Source organism: Globicephala melas, chromosome 19 (assembly GCF_963455315.2).
Source record: "Globicephala melas chromosome 19, mGloMel1.2, whole genome shotgun sequence".
In the NCBI taxonomy this organism is placed as follows: Eukaryota; Metazoa; Chordata; class Mammalia; order Artiodactyla; family Delphinidae; genus Globicephala; species Globicephala melas.
In genome coordinates this window covers 43612969-43637828 of record NC_083332.1, presented here as the reverse complement: position 1 = coordinate 43637828, position 24860 = coordinate 43612969, and the positions used below count along the sequence as shown (strand labels likewise).

The following is a 24860-nucleotide window of genomic DNA, read 5'->3' as shown; positions in this document are numbered from 1 at the left end:
GCCAGGCCGGCGCCGCCGCCACTTCCGCTTCCGTTCCTGGCCTCCAGGCCGCCGGCGCCAGCATCGCTGCTTCCGCTTCCGCTCAGCACCCTCCCAGGGAATCCAGCACAATTCATCTCTGCGAACACAGCCGAAAAACTTCGGGGACCATCAACAATTGTCCAACCGCCGAAGAGGACGAAAATAACCCCAGGATCCCCGGAGACCAGCGTTGTTAAGGAAGGATGTGGAGGAAGTCTTTGGGCAGGCCCGGCAGCAGGGAAGGAGGAGCCACTGGAACCTTACGGGCTGGCCAACCTGCCCCAACTCCACTAACTCTACCCCAACCCTCATCTCAGGAGAGGAGACTGTGCTGCCTGATGAACCCAGTGTGTTTCCCCAAACCTGCTCCTAAAGGCTGCCACACTGTCTTGGGATCACCCATCCTATTGCTGTCCTTCACTTCCTGCCAAACAGCAAGCACTAACTACATCTAGCTTGTCCACTTGTCTCCATCCCCACTCTCTTTCCCTGACCCCAGCCTCATCTTTCTCTTATCTCCACACTGCAGTGCTCAGAGGCCATGGGATTATAACCACTTTTCAACCAGTGCAAACATGTTTACCTATGTGTAAATATATGTAAAGCGCTTAGAGCTGTTCCTGGCATGTGGGAGGACTGTGTGTTTGCTAGTATCATTTCGTTATTTTTAACATTGTCATTATTTATTATTGTTTACTTTAGGTCAAGTTGTTTGGGAAACAGGGATGTGCCTGCAAGAAGTTTACTGAGAAGCCACACTTGTAAAGGAGTAAGACAGGCAGAATCGGGCAGAGAGGAGAATTAAACTGCTATGCAGTTAAAATAGAGGCCTCAGAGACTTCCCTGGCCGTCCAGTGGTTAAGACTTCGTCTTGCAATGCAGGGGGTGTGGGTTCGATCCCTGGTCAGGGAGCTAAGATCCCACATGCCTCACGGCCAAAATACCAAAACGTAAAACAGAAGCAATATTGTAACAAATTCAATAGAGACTTTAAAAATGGTCCACATCAAAAAACTCTTGGGCTTCCCTGGTGGCGCAGTGGTTTAGAGTCCGCCTGCCGATGCAGGGGACGCGGGTTCGTGCCCTGGTCCGGGAAGATCCCACATGCCGCGGAGCGCCTGGGACCGTGAGCCATGGCCGCTGAGCCTGCGCATCCGGAGCTTGTGCTCTGCAACGGGAGAGGCCACAACAGTGAGAGGCCCGCGTACCGCAAAAATAAATAAATAAATAAAATAAGCAAATTTATTTTTTTTAAAAATCTTTAAAACAGAGAACTTGGCCCATCCTACTCGGAGCTCTGAAACTGGGGTGACTCTTCCAAGGCCTTCCAAGGCAAGGGTACCTGGCCTTTATACCCTAACATTGACTGAGAGACTCAGCTGTGAGACCTCAGCAGCCTACATTTCTGGCAGCTGGGGGAACAAGTATCTTTGTCCTGAAGGGTGGATTCGGGTAGTAGCCAGTGTCCACTACATTATTACTACCTAGTAGTCCCTTCCATGGCTCCCTTTAACTCCCAAGACAAACATAGCTTTCATAGCCCTTCCACCCATCTCTGCGATCACCTACCACACACCGTCTTCACGACAGCCTGTCATCTCTTGCTCCTGTGCAGAGGCACACCCACCTCTGAAGGGCCCGTCAACACAGTTGTCACACTGTGATGTTGCCTACACCCATATTTGCACACCTCGCTCTCCATCCAGGTTGGGGCCATCTAGTTCATGTCTGTATCCTGAGCACAACAGATCCTGCATAGGCTGCTCAAGTCTCAATGATCACAGGGAGTACACCCCCCCTCCCCGCGAGGAAGTGGCGCCCAGCCCTCCCCACTCTGTCCCACAGTGCAGATGCTCTTTCCTGTTGGGAATAAAGTACCAGAGACTCAGCTTCCTTCCTTTCTGCATGTGGCCTTGGAGAGGGCGGGACCTTGGAGGGAGGAGGGAGCTCCTGGGCAGAGAGGTGGGACAGAGGCTTCCTTGGGGAGAGGAAGTCTCTTGCTGCATGCTGAGGTGTGGGTCTCATGAGCCAGTGGTGGGAGTACCCAGCTCTGCCAAGAAGGCCAGGGGAGAGGGCCATCCTCAAGGCCAAGGCTATCTGTGGAGGAGGGAGAACTGGACGCCTGGCCAAGCCTGGTGAGTTCCATATCAAACTGTCCTCTGCAACTCAGAGCAGGAGCGGTGTCCAGTGGAGGCCCATGCCTACCCTGTTTCACTTGCATCTGAGGGGCAAAACTGAGAAACCCGGCAGGCAAAGGTGTCTCAGGTTCCTTCCCATCACACCCACCTCCCTCTCATTTCCGGAGGGGGCTGGGCAAGAACCTTCCTCCTTCTCAGTGGGGCCTAGACGGAGGCTGCAGCTCAGAGGCGCTCCCACTCTACTTGCTCTAACCTGGACCTTCGCCCCTATTCCTACCTCCGCTCCGGCTCCACCAGCCATGGACTCAGCAGCCAGGGACAAAATGCAGCCCGCACTTCCCCCTGGTATGAGCCCTTCTGGGTGGGCTGAGGGGGGGATGGTGGCAAGAAAGATGGGGATGGTGGGGTTGGTCCTCCCTGCCAGGTCTGGCTGGAGCTCTATAGGGAGGGCAGGGAGAGGAGTGGACTGCCCTGGGGGACAGGCCGAGGGGTAGGAAGGGGAGCAGATTTGGCAGCCACTTCCTGCAGGCCCTGCCCAACTGACGCGGCTGCCCAGGCTCTTCCTGCCCAGGGCCTGAGTGGCCGGAGCAGGAGAGGGCGGAGCAGCTGGCCCGGGGTGCAGCACTCAAGTGGGCCTCGGGCATCTTCTACCGGCCAGAGCAGCTGGCCAGGCTCGGCCAGTACCGTAGCCGCGAGGTGCAGCGTACCTGTTCCCTGGAAGCACGCATCAAGGTGGGCATCAGGCAGGAGGCAGGAGTGCTGAGGGCGGGCTGCAGGACTGGCCAGGCCTCACTGGCTGCCTCTCTCCCACAGTCGGTGGTGCAGTCATACCTGGAGGGTGTGAAGACCGGTGTGCGGCAGCTGGCCTGGGCCCTTGAGGCGGTGCAGGGAGCCCGCGAAGCCCTGGGCCAGGCTCATGGGTTGCTCTGGGGTATGGCTGAGGCTGCACAGACCCTAGAACCCCTGCGGGAGCAGGTTGTGCAACACAAGCAACTGCAGGCCATGTCTCAGCTGCTGCCCCGGCTGCGAGCTGGTGAGTGTGTAGGGCCCTAGGCCGCAGTCCTCCGACAGGTGGTCGACAAACACCATCACTGATCAAGGGCCTGGGGCGCCAGTGGGAGATTGCATGGATGGACACGTGGGCGACCTCCCAGACAGTAACTCAGGCTTCAAATGGCATATGAAGAAAGGGTGCATATTAGTTCATTCTGGGGTTCCCAAGCATGGGATGTCTGAGTCAGGACTGACACCAAGTGGCTCTGGCCAACCTGGCTGTTAATTTACTAAACTATTTCCCTAACGGGGTGGATGAATAGCCACTTGTATGTTCCCCGCAGTTCCTCCCTGCCTTCCCTCCAAGATCCCTGACTTCCTCATGTTCCATCAGCTCAAGGGTTTACCCCTGGCCCACCATGTAGGCCCTTCCCTGGGTCCTTTCAGATTGACCAATGCTCTACTGTACTGATAATTAAATATTTTACACATCACCCCAGCCCCAGGGCCTCAGCATCTACTGCTATACCCACTGCACAGGTGGGAAGGCTGAGACCCAGGGCTGCCTCTTCTCCCTGCTTAGTGCCTGCTGCATTGGCCCACACACAGACCCTGATTGATGCCCAGCGACTCTTGGAGGCATATGTGAGCCTTCGGGAACTGGAGCAGCTACAAGAGGAGACGTGGGCACCTCTCGGGGGCCTGGAGTTGCCAGTGTTCGAGGGGCTGGGCCCTCTGGCTGAGGCTCTGGGCCAGGCTGTGGAGGCGGCTGCAGGGGCTGCAGGGCGGCTGGCACGGGAGGATCCAGCCCTGCTGGTGGCTGCTATGCGTGTGGCCGAAGTGGACGCTGGGCGCACAACCTCCCTGGAGCAGGCTGCCCGGGACTGGCGGCAGCGCTGTCTGCGGGCACTACAGGAGGGCTTGGAGCAGATCCACTTTGGGACACCTCTGCAGCCTGGGCCAGGGGCACTAGCAGAGTGGCTGGAGGCTCTGCGGGTGGCTCTACCAGCAGAGTTGGCCGCGGCTGAGGCACTGGTAGCACCCTGCTGCCCACCACACTACAACGTGGTCCGGCTGTGGGCCCACACCCTGCACAGCGGCCTGCGCCGCTGCCTGCAGCAACTCCTGGAAGGGCCTCAGCTGGAAGCTGCCGATGCCTTCACCTTGCTGCATTGGGCACTGCATGTGTACCTGGGGTCAGTGTCCCTGGGGCAATGGGAAGTGGGTTCATCAAAGGCTGGAGGCTCAATGTAACACTGGGCTACCCATGTCTAGGCCAGAAATGATGGGGAGCCTGGAATTAGGGCCCGAGGCTGATGTGTCTGATCTGGAGCCCCTCCTGACCCTGGAGAACATCGAGCAGTTGGAGGCAATATTTGTGGCCAAAGTCCAGGTGAGTAGTTGGGGCCTGGGTTCAGAGCAGCTCTGCGACCAGCTGTGGGCCTGTATCTGTGGAGTCGCATGTCCACCTGTCTCTAGCAGGGTCAGTGCCCTGCTACATACTGCTGCACCTTGCCCCTTTCCCCAGGCAAGTGTGGCCCAGTGGCTGCAGAAGGCACTGGACGGGGATGTAGCTGAGTGGGGCCGAGAGCAGGAGCCTGACACAGACCCATCTGGCTTCTACCACTCACCAATGCCAGCCATCGTGCTGCAGGTGGGTGAAAAGTGGCAAGGCAGGGGGGCAGCTCTCATAGGGAAAGGGAAAGAGGGCAGGACTAGGACTCTGCTGATGGCTGCCCATCCCTGCCTGTAGATCCTGGAAGAGAACATTCGCGTGACCAGAATGGTCAGTGAGTCACTGCAGCGGCGGGTGCATGGCATGGCACTGTCAGAACTGAGCGCATTCCTAAGGAGGTCTGCCAAGGCACTGACCCACTCCCAACCCCTGGCCCTGATCCTGGGGCAGCGCTAAGGGGCTCTGAGTGATAAGACACACCTGTGGAAAAGGGCTCCTTCAAAACAGGGCCTTGGGTATCTTGGAGGTGGGGCCAGAGTACCAAGGACTGGGGTTGCACAGAGTGACAGCAGATACAGGAGCTGCCTCTGCCCTTTGCAGCTTCAGTGATGCTCTGATCCGATTCTCCCGAGACCACCTCAGGGGGGAAGCAACGGCCCCTCATTACGTGCCCTACCTACTGGCCACCCTCAACCACCAATCAGCACTCAGGTACCAGGAGGCCCCCGCCGAACCCCACCTTCACTAACCCCTGACTGAACACCTATTAGGTATGGACCCAGCTCACACTAGGCCTTTCGGAATTTTGGACTCACATAGCCCTGGGGTTCCTATCCTAGTTCTACTAATTACTAGCTGTGTGACCTTGGGCCAGTTACCTAATCTTTCTGAATCTTGCTTTTGTCATCAGTAGTATATGGGTAATAATGGACATTCTGAGAATCACATGAGATAACATAAAATGTACCTACCACAGTACCTGGCACACAGTGTCAATTATTCATTCATTCAACAAATATTTATCAAGGCCCTACTCTGTGCCAGGTTATGCCTGGCATTACAGCTGTGAACGAAACAAAAACATTCCCTTCCTCTTGGGTCTCATGTTCTTTGGGGTGGGGGCAGAGAGGACAAACAAATTAACGATGATTTTGACTCCCTCCTGACTGGGATTAACTCTCTCCCCTTACTGAAACAGAAACTGAAAGACATGACTTGCCCAAGGTCACACCGCGAATTAGAGGCAGGTGCAGCTGGCCTATGTCCCTTCTAGGTCGCTGAGCCCACCACTCCCATCCTCAATCCGTGGCCCAGACTTTCAGAAGTGCAGGGAGCCGCCCTTCTTGCCCCCTCACGGAACACACTTGCGGCACTAGGTGGCGCCCGAGTGGCTAGACAACGGAGGGCCTCTCGGGCCTTGGCCTTGGTCCTGAAGCCGTACTTTTGGTCGGTCCAGCTCCTCCGTGTCCGTCCTGCAGCCCGACTGGGTGGCTCCAGGGGCCTTGGCTCCGGTGGAGGCAGCGCTGGACGAGTTGCAGAGGAGGATCTGCCGCCTGGTGTTGGAGGCGCTGCTGGCGGAGCTACAGGTGAGGCTTCAGACGGAGATGGGGGTGGGAGAAGGAGATACAGCGTATGCATGGGGGGGTCTCTGCGGGGAATGCCGGATCTGAATCGTCCCTCCAGCCGCGTCTCTGACCTCCGCTCCAGCCCCTATTCGCTGCTCTGCCCTCTCGCCGGTGGCTGTCGAGCCCAGAGCTGCTGGATGACGTGTGCGAGCGGACCGCGAGCTTCTGCCAGGACTTCCGACACGTGCGGGATCCTGCGGTCCAGGTGCGTTTGCGGGGGAAGGCTGGGGAGGGGGGAAAGCGCCCATGGGAAAAGCGTCCTGGAACCATTTGATCGTGCTCCCCGCAGCTGCTGCTGGCTGAGGCGGAGCGTACCGTGGTGCTGCAGTACCTACGTGCGCTGATGCAAGGCCGCCTAGTGTGCCGCGGTGCTGACGAGCGGACCCAGGCGGCCGAGCGCCTGCGGCACGATGCCGCCCAGCTTCGGGAGCTTTTCCTCGGTTTGGTGAGAATCTGGGTGAGCAGATGGGCGGGAGTCTCAGTGGTTGGGTAGGGGCCGAGGGCTGGAGAGAGACCAACCCCGACGTGTTCAGGGCCTGGAGGAGAGCGTTCAGTGCGCGCCAGTGCTGCTCGCCTTGAGGGAGCTGCTGAACCTCCGCGACCCCACGCTGCTTGGTCTCGAGGTGGCAGGCTTGCGGCAACAATTTCCCGACGTGAGGTGCGAAGACCGGCTGGGAAGGGAGGAGGGACCCGGGGGGGCTGGGCGGGGCTTACGCACCTGTACTCCATAGCGAGGATCATGTCTCCGCCCTCTTGGACCTGCGCGGGGACGTGTCCCGAGAGCAGCGCCTGGCCGCACTCAGCTCTCTGCAGGCCTGCCCGCAGCCCTCGCCCCCAGCGGGTGGACGCGCACTCTTCAGCCTCGTGCCAGCACCTGCACCCCCGCTGTCCTCCTGCCTCCCCTCGGGGTCCTGTGCCTGACCCTCGGCTGCCCCCAGAATAAAGCCACGGCCCCCGCACGCCTGAATTGTGTGCGTTGGAGAAGGGGGGATAGAAATAAAAGTCCCCGCGAAGGTCAGGGGTTCCAAGTGCAGTGACATACCTAAGGTATCCTGTCTCTAGTTCTGAAATACGTCTGCGCCCCACCTATCCCGGCATCAGACCTGTATATGGGCTGCTTTCCAAGCACCCGGGCTCCCGCCGCTGTATGCGGACTACATCCCCACGTGTCCATGCGCCAGCAGCGAGCTCGCGTCTCCCGCGCGACTGCTGACTCCAACTATGGAGGCGGAGGGGGCGGGCTTAAGACAACACCCCACCCAGGGGCGTGACCCGATGGTGGACCCCCTCCGGCTCTGCCTGGCCCCACCCCCAGCCATGTCCTCGGGCGCTTGAGGCCGCGGAGATTGACGTGAATCCGCGCGCCTTCGTCTGAGCGTGCGCGCGCCCGAGTGCGTGCGTCACCAGTGTCGGCTCCCGAGGGCTGGGCAGCCGGCGGCCGGGGTTGCGGAGTGGGAACGGCGGCGGCGAGAAGAGAATTGAACAGGTGGGGGCGCGGCACGCGGACGGAATCCCCCCACCCCCGAGAGGCCGAGAAGGCGTTCGACGCGACCCCTCCTCATCCACCAGGGAACCCCGCTCCATTGTCCTCCGGCCCCGCCCTCCATTGGGCACTCCCTTTGCCCCATCCCCCGCCTCTTATTGGCTGGAGGTCACGCCCCTCCTCGATCTCCCAGTCCCCATTGGCTCCTCTTCCACGTTATCCTCTCCCGGAGTTTCTTATTGGCTCAGGCCACACCCTCTCATTTATCACCAGACTCCGCCTTCAGCCTGGGCTCCTCCCACAACCATCTTTCATTCAGTCTGCATCTAGAGCTGGCTACTTTGGTCATGGGGGTGAATCGGACCCGTCCCTGCCCTCAGGGAGTTCAGGGGATGATGGGGGGACACGGACCTAGGCTCCAACAGTGACAGCCTAGGATGGTAAAGAAGCCGCCTGGGCACTGGGAACCTCTAAGACGCTGGGAAGGCTTCCCGGAGGAAGTGAGGCCTAAACCAAGTCCTGAAGAATGGTTAAGGAGTTTGCCATGGGGAGACATTGGGAGGGCATTCTTGGCAGAAGGACCTGAGACATGAAAGAAACAGGCATATTCTGGTAATTGCAAAGAGGTAGGTCAAATGAAAGAAGTGGAGATGAAGGGGATTAGTACAAGCAGAGGCCCCAGAGACCAGTGAGGAATCCAGAAAAGTGTATAGTTAGTTCAGGGGAGGGAAGCCTGAGGCCTGAAATCTTTTCCAGCAGCTTGTCACTAGGCAGAGTGCCGGGAGGAGGGGGAGGGGATCAGAACTAGATGGGGAAGCAAAGTGCAGGGATGATTCCAGTTCTGAGAAGGACAAAGCCTCTTGGTTTCATTCCTTTATTAAGCAACTGTTCTGGGGACACAGCTGTGAACACTTAAAAGGAGAAAACAGATAAGCTCACTTGTACTGTACTTCAGATGGTGATAACTGCATCATAGGACAATATTGTGGAGAAGGGGAGGTTGTGGTGGAGAGTGTCTAGGGTAGGTTTATTTTATAGAGGGTGTGTTAGGGAAGCTTTTCTAAAAAGATATTTGTACAGAAATCTGAGGAAAGTGAGAGTGACCCCTGCAGTTATATGAGGGGAAAGCACTCCAGACGGGGGACATGTTCAGTTAGACGTTCAAGTAAAGATGTTGAACGGAGAACTGGCAACACTAGTCTGAAGTTCATGGAAGAAGTTTGGGCTGACATATTTAAAACCATGAGAGTGGATGAGATCACCTAGGGAGTGAGCATAAACGGAGAAGAGGAGAGAATTTTCCAAGTTCTGGACATTATAGTGTCAAGAGGTCAGAAAGATAGGGATTACCAGCAAGTAAGACCAAGAACAAACAGCCAGTGAGGTGGGAGAACCATGTTCCAGTGTATTTGGGAACCGAGTGGAGAACATGGCCAAGCCAAGATGAAGTCATTAAATTTGTCAAATTCTGCTGATCAATACGAAGATCATTGGTGACCTTGGTCAGATCAGTTTTGATAGAGAGTGGGGGACAAAAGCCCCCACTTGAAGCGAAATTGAAGAGAGAACAGGAAAGAAGGGATTGGAGACTGAGTATAGACGACTTGAGGTGTTGTGTTGCCCTAGGAAACCGCTGGAGGGAGATGCAGTGGAGCTGGAAGCGTGTGGGGTCTAGTGAGGGTTTTGTTTTGTTTTTTAAGATGGAGAAATAACAACATGTGTTTATACTGATGGGAAGAATCCAGTAGAGAGGAAGAGATTGATGGTGCAGGAGATGTAGGAAAGGAGAGGAATGCTGGAATTATGTCCCTGAGCAGGCAGGAGAGTTTGGAGGCTGGAGCCTTCAGTCAGTCTCTGGGGAGAGACTGGGTTGGACTGAGCCCTGGTAGAGTCAGGGGTGAGTGTCCTGACACTGGCCTTGGATGACCACTAGAAAGATGACTCTAGGGGACAGACCAGGGATTGGCTTGGATTTGCTGAAGTTTCCCTCTGCTCACCAAAAGCTGATTCTAATTTGGATTTGAGCAGATGGCCCCGGGAGAGAGAGCATTCCAGGTGGAGGGACTAGCATAAGCAAGGGGCCTGCAGGCATTCAAACTGACTGAGGCCCAATCCCAATGGGCTGGAGGAAGTGGATGGAGCCAGGAGGGAGGGGCGGGGTGAGACTGAGAAAATGCCATAGGTAGAAGGCAGGTAGAAGGTAGTGAGACCCCCTCACCTGTCATCCTGGCAGCTGAGGCTACACTGTACCAAACTCCCAGTCTGGGTGGGCGCTGAGCACAGGGATTAGAAGAATCATGAATAGGGGCTTAGGCCTTGCTCTCAGAAGCTCACAGTCTAAGGGGATTTGAGTAACCACCATCTAGCTGGGTGTATGAGACTCTTCCTCCTGCTTTCCCCCAGTCCAGCTTGCTTGGGTGAGCCTGCTGGAGGGGATGGACACTAGGGTGGAGGTGAGGGGTCAGGTTAGAACCTGGCGTCAGGTCCTGGGCCCACCAAAGGCCCAGCAAGGGCAGTGTGGATGGAGCACAAGGCCTGCTGGTCCTCAGGCCACACCCACTCATGCTGGTCTCCACATGCCTTTCTGTGTCTCCAGAAGTCGACCGTGTGGGGAGTTGGAGTGACCCAGCTGGATGTGACCACCAGGACAGAATGGTGCTGGACTCAGGGGCTCAGGTGTATGAGCAGGCACCCCCCAGCCCGCCATCCAGTCCCTCATCCTTGGGCCACAGGCTGAGGCCCTCAGACCGAGATGGGACAGCACTGTACCCCTGGCCTCGGTCCCTGGCCTTGCCCCTGGCTCTCTCAGTCCGCTCAGCCCTGCGGCCCCGGCCTGAGCCGCAGCCCTTCTCAGAGCTGCACTTGGGCCACCGTGGCCACATGCGTCGCAGTGAGAGCACCTACACCGTAAACAGTATTGGCCGGCGGGGGGGCAGCACCCAGGGTCGGGCGCCACCTGGACAGGGACGGGACCCAGGTGGGGGCACCCTGCGGCCTGCGGCCTCCCTGCCTCACATTGCTAAGACTCGCAAGGGTGCAGGCCGTGGTGCCAGCAAGAGCCCCTGCATGTTGGTGGCCCTGCGGCCAACCAACATGGACCGTGAGCGGGACAAGTTCTTCCAGTCCCATTACACCTACAACCCACAGTTCGAGTATCAGGAGCCCATGCCTACGGCTGTGCTGGGGAAGTACAGTGAGGCCTCTGGACAGTTCCTCCATCAGGTCAGTCCAGACTGCCCACCTCACCCTGGCCCTACCACCTGAGAGGCCTGGCCTGACCTGCCACTGTGGCCCTTTGTGCAGGCGGTTGGCATCATTGAGGCTGTCCTGGAGAAGTTTGGTACCTATGAACGCTTTGAGGCTGCGACTGGGGGCCAGCTGCTGACCAAGTGCCAGATCTGGTCCATTGTGCGCAAATACATGCAGAAGGAGGGCTGCGCTGGGGAGGTGAGTTCGCCCTGCCTGCGAGGCCCCCTTTCCACATGCTCCAAACCAGGCTGCTGAGTGGGCAATGCCAGGCCCAGCTCGACACTGATGGAGCTAGTGACCTCGGGCAAGCCCTGCCCCTGCCCCTGCCCCGGTAAGGTGGGAGCTGGCTCCAGGCAGTGGTGGGGAAGGGTAGGTGTTGTGGCCAGGTGTCCAGCCTGGCTGCCTTGTGGCATCAGTGGGCCCACCTGCACACTGGCCCCTGGGCTGGTGGCCATGGCTCAGGGCTCTGCCGCCTGCAGGTTGTGGTGCAGCTGAGTGAGGACCTGCTGTCCCAGGCAGTGATGATGGTGGAGAACAGCCGACCAACATTGGCCATCAACCTGACTGGAGCCCGCCAGTATTGGTTGGAGGGCATGCTGCGGCACGAGATAGGTCAGGGTGTGGGTAGGCGGGTGGGCGGGTAGGGGTGAGAGGGGGCTGGGACAAGGGGGGGCAGTGAGGGTCTCCAGTAACCCCACCCCCTCTCTTTCTTCCCCTTCCCTCCGGAGGATGGGCCCCTTCCCTTCAGGAGCAGCTACCTCCTTCCTCTGGCTCACAGACATAGGCCAGAACATGCCAGCCCACTCTCTGGGCTCACCCTCATTTCTTGTTCCTTCTGGGTATCTTTTCCTCCCTCTACTTCCTCTATGATTTCCCTTGACAGTGGGGCAAGACTGCTGAGGCCCAGACAGGCCAGAGGGAGAGCCCTAAGGGTCCCACAAGCCCAGCCAACATGCAGGCCCTCCCCGGTGGGTGGAAGTTCAGATCCTGGGAATGGAATTAGCTGAAAACACACAGAGCTGGGTTTAGGAGGGGCTGGGGCCAGCCTGGAAAAGCGAGCATGGGACACTAATTACTATTCTTTTCTGTCTGTCCCTCCTCATCAAGAATCCTGTTGCTCTGGGCAAAAGGTGGTTTTTGCTGGGGACACCAGCATGATATGGGCATGCAGGGTGTGGGGCTGGGGTAGTGTGTGAGTTCCTGCACCTCTCTGGGGGTTGGGGGGCAGTGTGAGTTTGGGAGAGTTTGTGTGGGTGTGTGTAGCCCTGGACGGGTGAGGGAGGGTTCATGTATGTGAGACTCTGGATCCTTGGGTGTGAGTTCACCTGAGGAGAGTCTTCGTGCTGCCTGGGGTTGGGTGAGTTTGAGTTTGGGGTGGAGGGGACTTGTGTAAGAGCCTAGGTTTAGAGGCATAAGGATATGTGAGTCGCTGGCTAGAGGTCCAGCTGGGCAGACCAGGACCCAGGCTGGGCAGGAGGGTCCCTTGGATGTGCGGCCCAGCGCAGCCTCTCCCTCGCCCACCCCACAGGTACCCACTACCTGCGGGGCGTGAACAACGCGCGGCAGCCGTGGCACAGCGCCGAGGGCCGGCTGCAGTATGGGCTGCGGCCAGCGAACCCCACCGAGGAGGGCCTGGCCAGCCTGCACAGTGTGCTGTTCCGCAAGCAGCCCTTCCTGTGGCGCGCCGCGTTGCTCTACTACACCATCCACCGCGCCGCGCACATGTCCTTCCGCCAGCTGTTCCAGGACCTGGCGCGCTACGTGCAGGACGCCGACGTGCGCTGGGAGTACTGCGTGCGCGCCAAGCGCGGCCAGACTGACACCTCGCTGCCCGGTGGGCGCCTGTGCAGTGGGGAGTGTCCTGATCTGTGGCAGGGCTGCGGGGGGGGTTCAGGTGGGGCTTTGGGCCTAGGGCTCACGGCCCTCCCGTGTCCACAGGCTGCTTCAGCAAGGATCAGGTGTACCTGGATGGCATCGTGCGCATTCTGCGGCATCGCCAGACCATCGATTTCCCGCTGCTGACCTCGCTGGGCAAGGTGAGGGACCACGGGCCTTCGAGGGCCCAGCCAGCTCTCCCCATCACTGCGGTATTCCCTGAGCCTCTGATTGGAACTCAACTGAGGACTGGGTGCCAGGCCTCTCTGATGGGGGGAGCGTGGGTGGAGGTGAGCACAGGAGGTGAAATGACAGTCTGGCAGCCAATATAGGTGCTTGAGCCAGCCCACAGGTGTGTGTGTAGACACTGCACTTCAAAGGAGGTGAGAGCATTCCAGGCCAAGGGAGCAGTCAGGAAGGCCTGGGGAAGGAGGCTGGAGAAATGGCCAGGGAACAAGTCCTTGGCGCTGGGTATTTGTGCCAGGCTGAGGAAGTCGAATTTCATCCAAAGCAATGGGGAATCCTAGGAGCTTTGAGCAGAAGAGTGGCACAGATGGTTTGCCTTAGAAGGCTCCCTCTGTCATATGGGAGGAGAGGCCTAGGGAAGGGAGTGCAGGGGGAAAAGGAGGAGGCCTTTCCAATCACTTCTGCAGACTCGACGGTGGTCTGGCATAACCCAGCAGTGGCCGTGCAGATGGAGGGGAAGCAGCAAGCTGGAGAGATCTTCAGAGTGGATCTTTTTAACTCAGTGGCCACTCTGAGTGGGAGGGTGACAGATACTACGCGCCCACCTGGAATGTGACCTAGGGGGCTGTGAGGAGGGTGGGGATGGCATAGGCTGGCACCCAGTAATGCTGGATATGGGGAGTCTGAGGTGCCTGAAGGATATCCTGGGGAAGGCGTTCAGAAGGCAATTGGATACCCAGGTTTGGAGGTGAGGGGGGAAGCTGGACTGGAGACAGGAGTGAGGTTGTGGGACGTAGATGATAAAACAAGGTGTTGAGAGAAAGAGCAAACACCCAGGCCTGAGCCTCAGGGTACATAACATTGGGAGTGGATCAGGAGGGGAGAGGGAGGAGTTGCAGGAGCAAAGGGCTATGGGCCATTGCAAGAGAGCTGGGACCAGCTGCCTGAAAGCCAGGGCACCCTGCCTACTCCTGAGGCCCAGCTTTCTTCCTGCAGGTGTCCTATGAGGATGTAGATCACCTTCGGCCCCATGGGGTGCTGGACAAAACCCGGGTGCCCCACTTCATGCAGGACTTAGCACGCTACCGGCAGCAGCTGGAGCACATCATGACCACCAACCGGCTGGATGAGGCAGAGCTGGGCCGCCTGCTGCCTGATGACTGATACTGCTTGAGGGCTACAGGCAGGGGCCCTGGAAAGAGGGCTCCAGATCAGCCCCCAGAACATGAAGCTGGCTGCTCTGTGCTTCCACAGCCTGCGTGTTTCTTGGGGAATGGGGAGGGCAGAAGCATTTCAGGAGGGAGGAGAGGCAACAGCAGAGAGTTTGTGCCCCTTGCTAGCCTCCCGGGACCCTGAAGGCCAACAGCAGCATGTCAGGCAAACTAAATCTGCCCTCCTGTCTCCAGCTGCCTTTTGAGCAGAGGAAAAGCCTGGGGGCAGGAGGGAAGCTGGATGGGGATGAGGGGGTGGCTTGGGAGTAGAAACTTGTTCTTGCACGAGATGGCTTTGGGTGTCTGCATACTCCAGTCCTTTCCTCCCCCACCTGGCCCCTTGGTGCTCCTTCAGCTTTCATGCTGTCTACCTCTCACTGGGTCCTGGTGGGGATCTCCCTTCTTCTGGGGGTGACTGCCTGAGCCTGAGGTCCTGGCTTTCACACAGACTCAAGGAGCAGGGATCCTGGTAGTAGAGACCCAGCTGGGCTGGGGTGTGCTTTCCAGCATTTTGCCCCTCCCACTGTCATGTATTTATTCCTTATTTATGTGCTCTACTTACTGGGGCTGGGACGCAGCAGTTTCTGAAGGTTTGATGGAGGGAACAGGGCTCCTCTGGAAGGCACCAATTGTTCCTAGCTCCACACACACGCACGCACGCACGCACGCACACACACACACACACACCCCCCTTGCGAATCAAGCTAAGAGCTCACCTGGCCCTGCCTTCATCCCCTGCACTGGCCTCTACTGTCCCTGTCTTTGCCCACACCCTCACAGCTGGTCTCTGGCAGAGGTTGGCATAGCCTGGCAGCAGCCACAATTAAGCCTGAGGGGCAGGCCCCTCGTTCCTAGTTCTGAGCCCCTCCTAGACCAGGAGAGGTGCCAAGATAACTGTTGCTTCCAGTTTCATCTCAGACTCAGCTGTGTGAGGTTGACCCTGTCCTACTCCCTCCCTTGGCCTTAGTTTTCCCATCTGAAAACTTGGAAACACAGCTGCAAAGTCCTTATTCATTTAGTCAGTGAATATGTATAGAGCGCCTTCTGTGTGCCAGTTAACTGGTCACAACCCTCCCTGAGCTCCCAGTCCTGAGAGAAGCCAATTAAAACAATTACAATGAACAGTGTGGGCTCTGCCTACTTGAGATCCCTTTCTCTTTCTAGTCTCACTTCCCAAGGTGGTGAGCTCTAGCCTTCTCTAAGTGGAAAGAAGTACCCTTTTCCTGGCTCTTTGTGCCAGGCCTAGGGGCTTTCATGAGGTGGGGCTGGTGACTACACATGTCCCCAAATGGTTCACGAGGATAAAAGGGCTGTGGAGCAGGGCCCAAGGGTCTGGCCCTTGTCCCACTGGGGACTCTCCAGGGGTACAGCTTGGGCTATTGAGGATGGAAAGGGGTTGAGGACTGGGCCGTGGGCACAGGGCTGCCCAGGTCATTGGGACTTAGAGGTACAAATCCACACCCTAGTTCCTGGGCAAAGAGCCAGAATCACAGAGTCCAAGCTGACCCTCCAGAGTTTATTCACTTTCAGTGGTACTGGGACAGAGGGAGGCTTCGTGGCATCTGACCCCGGCAGGGCAGGATCCTAGATCCCATCCTGCTAGGGCGAGGAGCGGCCTGTCAGCTTTAAGGCTTTCAGGAATCTAGAGATGACGGAAGGGGTGTGGTCAGTCAGGTGGACCCCCCCCCTCCGCCCCCCAGGCCACGCCCTCCCACCAGGTTTGGTCGGCCTCACACCTTCAGATTCGTCCCCAGCCTCTAGGTCGGGCTCCGGCTCCAGGTCGGGCTCCGGCTCCAGGTCGGGCTCTGCTTCCGTCCCTGGCTCTGGTTCAGGATCCATTTGGGGTTCCAACTCCGGCTCAGCCCCTTCAGAGGTCTCAGCTTCCAGCTCTGGCTCAGTTTCCTCGAGGGTTCCGGATTGCGCTGCCTCGGAGTCCTCAGGACCCCGCGCCTCATCGCAATCTGAAGCTCTGGGCAGCCAGGGGCATGCGGTCCCTGAGCCAGCTGCCTCAGGAGTCCAGTGGCCTGGGCATGGAGGGTCGTAGCTTCGTTCTCGGTAGCCTACGGCGGAGGTGGGAGTGCCTCAGATTCATTTTACCCCTCTGAGGTTTCCCCTGCACACGTGCGGGTCTTTGGGGAAGACCTCAACTCCTTGCTCCCACGCCACGCCCCCTCCTCTGACCTAGGCCCCGCCCTCGCGCGCGCTCTCACCCGTGCCCACGTGCTGCCAGTCCCAGGCGGGGTCGGGCGCGCGCACGGTTCGCTGGGCGCAGCTCAGCAGCTCCTGGCAGGCGGCTTCGCCCTTGCTTTGCACCAGCAGCAGCAGGCGGCGTACCCTGCGCTCGGCATCAGGCAGCGCGTCCAACGCCTCGTATTCGGGCCCGGTGAGCACGCCCCGTGCCAGCAGCGCATCCAGCAGCAGCCCCGAGTCCGACTGCAGCGTCTCTACCAGGCGTTTCCGCTCGCGATCGATCGTCTCTGATGGCCTCTCCTGCGTGTTGCCCATGGTGGGGGCTGCATGGGAGGTGGGGGGAGAGAGGTAGTGGGGGCCGGAGCTCCCCTGACCTTGACCTCTCTCCCAGGGCCCCAGTGAACACCCGTGACTGGGGTCTCTACTCTGACGGCTCTCCCCAAGCATGTCCTCCCTCCTGAGCCCCTGCCACCTGCAGATCCTGCGATCCATTCAGACCCAGTTTATCCAAACTAACTTCTCTTTCCCAACCTGCTTCCCCAACTTAACAGGCAGAAAGACCTACAACTGATCCTGATACCCCCACACCCAGCTTGCAGTCAAGTTCTTCCCAGTCTGTCCAATATTTCTGTCAACCTCACCACTTACTTAGTCTAGCCTTTCACTTCCATCCTAGACCCTGCAGAGCCCCGAATCCCCCCACTCCCAGATCCTGAAGTGCTAAGAGCCTCCGCTGCTTCTCTCACCCCCCGGAGGAAGTCCAGGCCCCTTATCCTGAGGTCCATCCTTCCAGGACAGGCCCTGCCCCTGCACCACCTCACCAATGCCACCACCATGTTGTAACCCCAAAGTGGTCTCATGGTCTCTCCTGGTTCTAATACCTGAGCAGGGATACCTGAATTCTCTTGAGTCTTAGCTCTGACCAAGATCTCCGGACATCACCTGAGACCAAACTGTCTCCCTGCTGCCCTGGGAATGATTTACAGCCATCATCTTTAAGTACCCAGGGCCCAACTCACAAAAGCTACCAGCAAACATTGAATTTTCACTGTTTTCCTCCATAGATCCTCCCATTTTGAGAGGCTGTCTCTTCCAAACAGCAGGTGTTAGGCAGACATTAATCTGCTTTGTTCATTTATTGACAACCAAGGACAATGGCCCATCTCCTCTTGGGTGGCCTGACCCAGGCAGCAAGGCCCCTGGCATTAAGGGCAATTAGGTCAGGCCCTGGACCACTCCCCCTCTCAGCCCATCTCCCCTGGCCTTGGCTTTGTCCACAAAACACCCTCCTGGATCTCGTCCTCCCTTTGGGGTCCCTCCTTTACCTCCTTACCTGGTTCTAGGTCTAGCATTTGGTCCTAGCCCCCATCCTGCTTCCCAGGTCTCACTACCTGGTGTCATGCTATGCCTCCCTGGTCATTTCACCCCTCCTAGCCATACTGAAGTGTCAGCCCTTCCCCCAGGCCATGAGCAGAGACCAGGACTACCCTTTACCCCTCTCTCTCCCTTCATGTCCCATCAGGGACAAATGCTGCTCCTCCACTTCTCAGTGAGATATCAGCATCTCCCTCAACCCCTCCATGGTCACCTCATCTCCTGTAACAGTCTCTCTGAGTACCGCTCACTCCTATCCCATCACCCCCACAGAACAGTGACTTTGACAACTCTCTGGGGTAGGGCTTTTGTCCCCATTTTACAGATAAGGGGACAGGCACAGAGAGATCGAGTGGCAGAAGTGGAATCTGACTTGCTCCAGCCTGAACTACAAGGTCTCCTGCCAAGCAAAATGTCAGCCGTAACTACCTGTCCCCCACACCCCCACAGCTTATCAGAGAGAATCCAGACTATCTGTTCACTTCCCACCCCCTGGACAGCCAGGCTTTCCCCCACTTCCCTCCACCACTCAGTACTGGCACTTCCCAAACTTCACAGATGCTGTTGCCTAGGCCTGGAATGCCCTTTCCTCCCTCCATGCTGTGGATCCATCCTCCAAGACTCAAATGTCCCCTCATCCACCCCAATGCCTGAGTGTCCCACAAGCAGACTGGTTCCTTCTCCTCTGTACCCCAGTGAACAACATACAGCCTCACCACTAGGCTGACATCACTGCACTGCGTACTGTGGCTCCTCTACCCTCTTCACTTGAGGCTTCCAAAGCCTGTCCCCCAAATCGAGTGCAGAAAGGGAGGGAGGACAGAATCCACTCTGTACAGGTGCAGAGAGGGAGGAGGAAGATTAGACCGGCCCCTCCTTCTCTCTCACGCCTCCCCAAGTTCTTTTCATGTTAGCCTCCTCCTTCCGTTACCCCGAGTCCCGTCCTCTGTCCTGTCTGGGGTGCAGAGACACCAGCTGGTACGGGTCCTCACCCTGAAACTCAATGCTTAGGAAGTGAATACCGAAGTTATCTCCTTCAGTGCTCACAGCCCAGATCCTTCCCGGAGCACCAGGCAGCTCCAGTTACGAGGCGTGGACGGGGTCTCTGTCGCCCTCCCCACCTCGCTCCCCGCGCGTCCTTTTGCTAGGGAGCGAAGGTGGTGGAAAACTGCGGGAGCCTTTGCGCACGTGCGAACCCTTAACTCCCCTCCACCCAGCCCCAGAGCTAGAGTCCTGCCGAGGGGCGGGGCTCACAGACCTCCTTCGGGTGCGGCTGGTTTTGGTGGGGCGCGGATTTTGCCCAAACTCAGTTTCTCTTCCCTACCGCAGCCGGGGGTCTGGGGAGCTCCCGGTCCGTGCGCTCCCGGCGGCCCCACTCACTGGTCGAGCCTTGGCTGGGGAGGAGATGACGAGGCAGAAAGGGCCGGGCGCGGTGGAGATGGAAGCAGCAGCTGCGGCGGGGGCGGGCCGGCCAGGGCTGCCGGGAACACGGAGGGGGTGGGGAAAGGGGGCCATTCTTCCCGGGACGCGGGGAGGCAGACCGTAGAGGCCGCGTACCGCCTGGGCTCGTACACGTAGTCTGCTTTCCCTCTTCACCCCGGGCGCGCCGGATGAGTCAGGGAGGGGACAGTTAAGCCCGCGGCCCCAAGTACCCCGGCAATTCCCAGGCGTTTTACACCCATCTTTGCCTGTCACAGACAAGGCTCAGAGGAGACCTGCTTACCCAGGCTCACAGAACGGATGCACTGCGGTGCTGGGTGTGACCCCAAAAGTCCCCGCTTCCCGGAGGTCGCAGTGGCCACGCGCCAGCCCTGGATTCGGACCCGGAGGATGGGGCCTAAGCAGGAGAACTAGGGGCAGGCTTCCCAAGCACCTCCACCCTTCAAGGGTTCCTCGATTAAAGCCCTAGGATCTGGACGCTGCTACGAATGCCAAGTCGCCCCCCACCCATGACTTCTGTGCTCCATGGTCGGTAGAGAAAAGAGACCAGAAACACAGAAAAAAACGCAGTTTTATGCAGGGCTCGGTATTGGAGAGGGGCTGCCAAGGTAGGAGGGGCTTCACTCAGCCTCCAGCAGGGGCTCAAGGAAGCCGAGCCGGGCGTGCTGCCGGCCAGCCCACCCCTCAGCCAGGCTGGTTTCAGAGTGGAGGGGGCTCTCAGGGGGAGGGGTTGGCCCCTGGGCTCAGGTAGGAGGCGCGGCTCTCAGGGGCGCTGTAAATGGTTAAAGCTCCCGGCAGGCTGAGGGCTGGGCCTCCCAAAGCGGCTTGGACATCCAGCAGGAGTGGTGTCCCCAGCATGGAGTCCTTCCCTAGGAGGAGTGGGGCTGTGCTCAGCGGGGAGAAACGGTCGCCTCCTTTCTTCAGGGAAGGAGAGCTTCACTCGCCTTGCCCTCCGGTTAGGATGAAACATCCACTCTCAACCCCCCACTCTCTTCCAGCGGCTCAAGCAGCTTAAGCAGTACTCTGCAGAGCAGCCTGCCTCCGGGGATTTCCCTCCAAAACACCAACTGCCCCGCCCACGCAATCGTGGTAGCTCAGGCCCCTATGGGCCTCCCCCAGGTCCTAAGTCACCACAATTATTACCTGGCCCTGGAGAATTTAACCCCTTGACCGCCAGCTCAGTCTCACCCTTTTCTGGAACCAAGGGCTGCAACTGCATGAGAGAACCCCAGGAAGCAGCTGGGGAGGGAGCTGGGGCTTTGGCTGAGGGAGAACAGCTGTGGACCAAAGGGCTTGGCCGAACAACTCTGAACCCCCTGCCCTCCCCACCCCCATCTTACCAGGGACAGCTCCATGTCTAAGTCCATGAGAGTCCACTCCCGCCCCTGGAGGCTGGTGCCCAGCACCTAGGGGGAGCTCTGGGTCAGTGGTGTCCTCCCCAGGCTGCACAAGCAGCTGGACCCCACCAAGCCCCATGCCTCTGCCCTGCTGAAGGTGTACTCACATCTAGGGGCCCTGCAGGCTCCACACCTTCAGGGGGGGCCCGAAGCAGCATTGGAGGCAACAGACTCTCCGGGCTCCGGGCTCCTCTCTCCAGGTCCAGAGGCCCCCTGTGCACAGAAAACTGCCGTTGGCCTGCAGTGCCCAACCCCACCCCCCATTAGGTTCCCAAGGAACCTGAATACATCAGGATCTAAATCTGACAACATATAGAAAATGCTGGAAGACGATCCCCCCACACACACGTAGAGGGGCACACAGAGTGCCTCTGCCTCCTACTTTTGGCCTGAGGTTTGGGTTGTGTCCCCTCCCTATGCAATTATCAACATCAGTGGTTCTTAAACTGTTGCGTACTTTACAATCTTTACAAGCACCCCAGTGGTTGCATTTAAAATGCAGATTCCTGAGCCCTACCACTGACATGTTTCCACTTTCTAGGGGCCTCTGAAGCTGGTACTCCTTAGAGCAGCTCTGAGAAATCAGGTGAGACCGTGGTGCCCAACCGACCAGCCAGCCACCAAGGGGCAGAGAAGGCTGGGAAGTCTGGGGGCTAATTAGTGCTGATCTAGCTGCAGAAGTGGCCCACAGGGCTTACAGTCAAAAATGGTCTCTCTGCTCACCTGTCAGGAACCTCCCTGGGGCCTCTTGGTTCAGGCTGCTGGGCACTCCTGGGCCCCTCGGGGCTAAGGCTCCCTTTCCCTTCCAGGATGGCCTGCACCACAGCCACAGGCAGCGGTGGGGGTGCTGTCACGCAGAAGTCACACTCGTTTGGGGCCAGGGCCAGCCCGGCCTCGCCTTCCCCCCCTGGGCTGGCTGGCTCTTCTTTGAGCAGTGCCAGGCCCTTCTCCCTGCACCAGAGAAAAGCTTCAGCCAGACCCTGGCACTGCCCTCTCCCCCATCCCCACAGCCATCTGGGCTGCCAGGCCCTCAGCCACAGGCTCCCCAGAGGGCAGCCCCTGTCCCTCTTACCTCCTGCCACCACTGGAGGGAGAAAGCCTGGTTCCTTCAGGGGATGGAGAGTCTTCCGGAATGTCAGAGATGATGGGGCCCCTGGCCCTGTGAGGGCTGCTGAGGCCCAGGGTGGTCTCTGGGAGAGGCTGTAAGTAGAAGATGAGGCCCAGCCCTTCACCTCAAGCCACAGGGTGAGCCAGAACCCAGCCAGTACCACATGGGCTAGATCTAAGGGGGAAGGTTTGAGGGAGGAAGCTGGGCCCATGCTGGGGAGCCTGGGTCTGGTGGGAGGGAAAGCTGGCCTCCATCTTCTCTTCTTTTTGGGGAATGTGGAAAGGGAACAGGCTCTCCATAAACCAAGCTGTGCTCTAGGGAAGAGAGAAGCAAAAACCTACCGATTGGATAAAGTAGGGGTCCTGCAGGAGGGCACCAGGTAGGGGGCAGGCGTTGAATTTGGCTGGTGTTGGGCACCCCTCATCCAGCATCAGGGACCTGTGCAGGGTGGCCAGGGCACAGGCAGGGGGCTGGGTAGGTTCATCTCCCATGCCCCTCAGCCTGCACCACCTCCCTCCCACAGGCCCCAGCAGCCAAGTCAGCAGAGCTGAGGCCTGTTGCCAGGGCATCAGTCACATGCTAGAGGCAGAAGGGGCTCCCCCCAGAGATGGGGGCCCTTTGGGGGCAGAGAAGGGAGGGAGGGAGTGTGGTTTGAGACCCAGACCCTCTACTGTTGGGATGCTTTGGGGTGAGGGGTAAGGGGATGATGGGGTGGAAATATGGGGTTAAGGTCCTGGAACTGAGGGGTCTGAGAGTGGGGGTTTTGGTGGTAGAGTTGGGGGTAGAGGGGGAAAGCCCTGGAAGGGGGCCCTTGGGGGGATGGCCATTGGGTGAGGAAGACTGTAATGCAGGGGAAAAGAATGAGGATTCCAGGTGAAGGGGCTTCTGGAGGAGAAGGAGTCCTGCCTGGGTTTCTGTGAGGGTCCTGGAAGGGGTGGGGGCGTCCCTGGGTTTCTCACTCACAGCTTTCTCTTAGTTCCTGCGCTGCTGGACCCCGCCTGAAGTGGCCCAAAGAGGCACTGGATCAGCTGAAGAGAAAGCAAAGGGTTAACTCATACTTTGGACCTTGCCTCCCACCCTAACGAGGCACTCCAGGTGGCTTCCAGGACTGGGGGGCGGGTGGTACGTTGAGGAGTGACAGAGAGAAGTGGGGTGGGGGGAGAGGAACACCTTGCCAATGACCCGGTGCTGCTGACCGTGGCTCTGCCGCAGCGTCACCACCTCCCTCCACAAGATCTCGTTCTGCCTGGGGGAAAGGCGTGGGGGGGTGCTGAGGCATCTGAGAGTTCGCCCGGTCACCACCCCCCACAGAATGGCAGGCCTGAACCGGCGCCCACTCGGATGATCACCCGTCCATAGACAACGGACTTCCTCAGCTCGGCCCATTGGTCTCGATGGAGGCGCCAAGGCATGAGAGAGGAAGGAGCTGCCTAGAAACGCTTGGAAGCCAGTGCCCCCTCGCCCAGACCCTCCCTTCCCCCTCCCCATCCTCCTCCGCCCCCTCCCCCGCACTGCCTGAGCTCCCGCAGCCGCGCCTCGGTGCTCTCCTGCACTCCCCGAAAAGCCTGCACCTCGCCCAGAAGCCGGCCCAGGTCCTCAGGGCGCCAGCGGCCGTCGTCGCCGCGCAGCGCAGGCACCTGCAGGTGGGAGGCACCCTCAAGTCAGAGTCGCAGGAAACAGTTGTCCCACCTCCACCCCGGTTTGCTGGTTCCTGCAGGCCGCCCCCACCTTACGCCGCACGCGTTCCAGTAATTGCTCTCGGCCGCGCACGAAGCTCGGGTGCTGGAACTCGACGTGGTCCCGTTCCGGCCTCAGCAGGCCACCCTGCTCGATGCTCACCACCTTCCGAAAACCGTCTAGGGAGTAGGACGTGGGGGCGTAAATTGCCCCGCCCCCCCGCACCAAGTCACCCACGCCCGCGTCCCGCCCGGCCCTAGGGACTCACACATGTTGAGTTGCCGCACAAAGCTCGCCATGTTGCTGTGCTTGAAGTACTGGGGCAGCACTTCCTTGGCAAAGCGGCTCTGGTCGCTGACGAGGAAACTGGTCCCGCTCTGTGGAGAACGCCGCCCGCCCACCCACCGTGCGGGCGGAGACCAGACGACACCGTGAGCGGTGCCCGCCCACGGCGAAGCCAGCGCTCTGGCGCGCGCGCATACACACTCGCACTCACTCTGGGGACCGAGGCTACCATTCGTGGGGACGTGGGACGAGGCCAGGCCAGAACCAGCTCTGGCCTAGCCTGGGGCGACCACAATCTCTATCTCAGCCCACCCAGACTCCGTACTCGGTTCTCTGAAAGTAAGAGCAGAGGGCAAACCTGGGTTCCAGCCCCGGACGGCTCCCAGACCCGCGATGTGACTCTGAGCTAGAACCAGGCCCAGCCCTTCCCTTCTCCTGGCCTCTCTGTGTTCCAATCTGTCTGATGGGCAGGGTGGGAACTAAATGACCTGGAAGATCCTTCGGGTTCTAGGTCTCCTCCAGAAGTCTCCTACCCTGTCCTCTGCCCGGAGGAAGTCGCCTCACCTCCATCTCGAATACCCCCTCCAAGCCGTCGCATACCCTGGACGGCTGAATCAAGGGACCCTCAGCCCCGTCCCAGGCAGGGACAGGGTGAGCGTGGACGTTCACTGACGTGGAGGAATCCCGGGGACCACTGAGGAAGTCGAAAGGCCCCAGCCCTCACCGGGCTCCAGCGGATCAGGTGGTCGGTGCCCGGGTCGCCCACCAGCGCCCACAGCTTGCCAAGGAAGGCTGGCACGGGACTAGGGCCCGGCTCCGTGGGCAGCGCGGCTGGCGCTTCCTGCATGGCGCAGTCCCGGCCCCGTTTAACGCTTGGGCCCGGCCGCCGCTGGCTTGTCAAAGCCGCGGAAAGTGCTGCGTTTGCCGCCCGCTCCGCCCTACTCCGCCTCCCGGCGCCGGGTCAGGTGGGGGCCACGTGCGAACCAGCGGGGCGGGGCTCTGACCGCGGCCTCAGCACTGGCAGTATGTGCGTGGGGGCGGGGTGCGGTAGGGAGGTAGACCTGCGTTCGAGTCCCACCCCTCTCCCAGGCCCGCTGTTTCCTCCTTTGTTCTTCGGGAGAATCCAGCGTACACAGCGTGGTGTGGGCTGGG

The 24860-nt window shown here is 59.1% G+C and overlaps 4 protein-coding genes and 1 long non-coding RNA gene across 17 annotated transcripts; 2 read left to right on the top strand and 3 right to left on the bottom strand.

The window, feature by feature from the left end:
• Positions 1–10: 10 nt before the first annotated feature.
• Positions 11–7807, bottom strand: LOC138842421 (uncharacterized). The gene is made up of 3 exons (XR_011376921.1): positions 6952–7807; positions 2867–2990; positions 11–1189 (listed from the first exon to the last, which is right to left on the bottom strand). It is a non-coding gene; the product is annotated as an uncharacterized lncRNA (long non-coding RNA).
• On the top strand, positions 2016–7191 carry EXOC3L1 (exocyst complex component 3 like 1). The gene is made up of 14 exons (XM_030863708.3): positions 2016–2156; positions 2358–2504; positions 2716–2891; positions 2973–3192; positions 3736–4348; positions 4428–4545; positions 4681–4806; positions 4906–5006; positions 5209–5319; positions 6065–6194; positions 6316–6438; positions 6523–6678; positions 6767–6891; positions 6965–7191. Exons 1-14 carry the CDS (start codon positions 2045–2047, stop codon positions 7152–7154), a joined length of 2448 nt encoding a protein of 815 aa, XP_030719568.3. The 5' UTR covers positions 2016–2044; the 3' UTR covers positions 7155–7191.
• Positions 6544–15341, top strand: MATCAP1 (microtubule associated tyrosine carboxypeptidase 1). 5 transcript variants are annotated; one of them, XM_060288325.1, is made up of 7 exons: positions 6544–6690; positions 10313–10938; positions 11020–11163; positions 11445–11577; positions 12494–12799; positions 12904–13001; positions 14023–15341. In XM_060288325.1, exons 2-7 carry the CDS (start codon positions 10369–10371, stop codon positions 14188–14190), a joined length of 1419 nt encoding a protein of 472 aa, XP_060144308.1. In that variant the 5' UTR covers positions 6544–6690; positions 10313–10368; the 3' UTR covers positions 14191–15341. The 5 variants fall into 5 exon arrangements, with proteins under 5 accessions (XP_060144308.1, XP_060144310.1, XP_060144309.1 ...); XM_060288327.1 differs by having other exon boundaries at positions 6575–6678; XM_060288326.1 differs by lacking the exon at positions 6544–6690 and adding an exon at positions 6729–6891.
• A 391-nt stretch (positions 15342–15732) lies between these two features.
• On the bottom strand, positions 15733–19754 carry NOL3 (nucleolar protein 3). Of its 6 annotated transcripts, XM_060289883.2 has the most exons (6): positions 19525–19754; positions 19060–19278; positions 18518–18632; positions 16448–16750; positions 15974–16297; positions 15733–15879 (listed from the first exon to the last, which is right to left on the bottom strand). In XM_060289883.2, exons 4-6 carry the CDS (start codon positions 16740–16742, stop codon positions 15872–15874), a joined length of 627 nt encoding a protein of 208 aa, XP_060145866.1. In that variant the 5' UTR covers positions 16743–16750; positions 18518–18632; positions 19060–19278; positions 19525–19754; the 3' UTR covers positions 15733–15871. The 6 variants fall into 6 exon arrangements, with proteins under 6 accessions (XP_060145866.1, XP_030719586.2, XP_069900495.1 ...); XM_030863726.2 differs by lacking the exon at positions 18518–18632 and having other exon boundaries at positions 19525–19750; XM_070044394.1 differs by lacking the exons at positions 19060–19278; positions 19525–19754 and adding an exon at positions 18794–19049.
• Positions 19755–19794: 40 nt separating this feature from the next.
• On the bottom strand, positions 19795–24702 carry HSF4 (heat shock transcription factor 4). Of its 4 annotated transcripts, none has more exons than XM_030863728.2 (13): positions 24433–24702; positions 23692–23800; positions 23475–23602; positions 23259–23383; positions 22917–22992; positions 22710–22774; positions 22088–22184; positions 21711–21864; positions 21362–21485; positions 20746–20851; positions 20582–20647; positions 20385–20454; positions 19795–20110 (listed from the first exon to the last, which is right to left on the bottom strand). In XM_030863728.2, exons 1-13 carry the CDS (start codon positions 24553–24555, stop codon positions 19959–19961), a joined length of 1395 nt encoding a protein of 464 aa, XP_030719588.2. In that variant the 5' UTR covers positions 24556–24702; the 3' UTR covers positions 19795–19958. The 4 variants fall into 4 exon arrangements, with proteins under 4 accessions (XP_030719588.2, XP_030719587.2, XP_060145860.1 ...); XM_030863727.2 differs by having other exon boundaries at positions 21362–21589; positions 21711–21838; XM_060289877.1 differs by lacking the exon at positions 21362–21485 and having other exon boundaries at positions 21711–21838.
• Between the last annotated feature and the right edge of the window lie 158 nt (positions 24703–24860).

What these genes read in the sequence shown, in the direction of transcription:
- NOL3 (XM_060289883.2), bottom strand. Translation starts at nt 16,742, where the DNA reads ATGGGCAACACGCAGGAGAGGCCATCAGAGACGATCGATCGCGAGCGG. An exon ending in CTGGCAGCACGTGGGCACGG is followed by an intron (nt 16,298 to 16,447) that starts GTGAGAGCGCGC and finishes CCTCCGCCGTAG; the next exon opens with GCTACCGAGAACGAAGCTAC.
- HSF4 (XM_030863727.2), bottom strand. Translation starts at nt 24,555, where the DNA reads ATGCAGGAAGCGCCAGCCGCGCTGCCCACGGAGCCGGGCCCTAGTCCC. An exon ending in TGTGCGGCAACTCAACATGT is followed by an intron (nt 23,603 to 23,691) that starts GTGAGTCCCTAG and finishes CCTACTCCCTAG; the next exon opens with ACGGTTTTCGGAAGGTGGTG. An exon ending in GTTAAATTCTCCAGGGCCAG is followed by an intron (nt 20,111 to 20,384) that starts GTAATAATTGTG and finishes CACTCCTCCTAG; the next exon opens with GGAAGGACTCCATGCTGGGG.
- EXOC3L1 (XM_030863708.3), top strand. Translation starts at nt 2,045, where the DNA reads ATGAGCCAGTGGTGGGAGTACCCAGCTCTGCCAAGAAGGCCAGGGGAG. An exon ending in CCCTGGAAGCACGCATCAAG is followed by an intron (nt 2,892 to 2,972) that starts GTGGGCATCAGG and finishes TCTCTCCCACAG; the next exon opens with TCGGTGGTGCAGTCATACCT. An exon ending in GCACTGCATGTGTACCTGGG is followed by an intron (nt 4,349 to 4,427) that starts GTCAGTGTCCCT and finishes ACCCATGTCTAG; the next exon opens with GCCAGAAATGATGGGGAGCC.
- MATCAP1 (XM_060288325.1), top strand. Translation starts at nt 10,369, where the DNA reads ATGGTGCTGGACTCAGGGGCTCAGGTGTATGAGCAGGCACCCCCCAGC. An exon ending in AGGAGGGCTGCGCTGGGGAG is followed by an intron (nt 11,164 to 11,444) that starts GTGAGTTCGCCC and finishes TGCCGCCTGCAG; the next exon opens with GTTGTGGTGCAGCTGAGTGA. An exon ending in CATGCTGCGGCACGAGATAG is followed by an intron (nt 11,578 to 12,493) that starts GTCAGGGTGTGG and finishes CCCACCCCACAG; the next exon opens with GTACCCACTACCTGCGGGGC.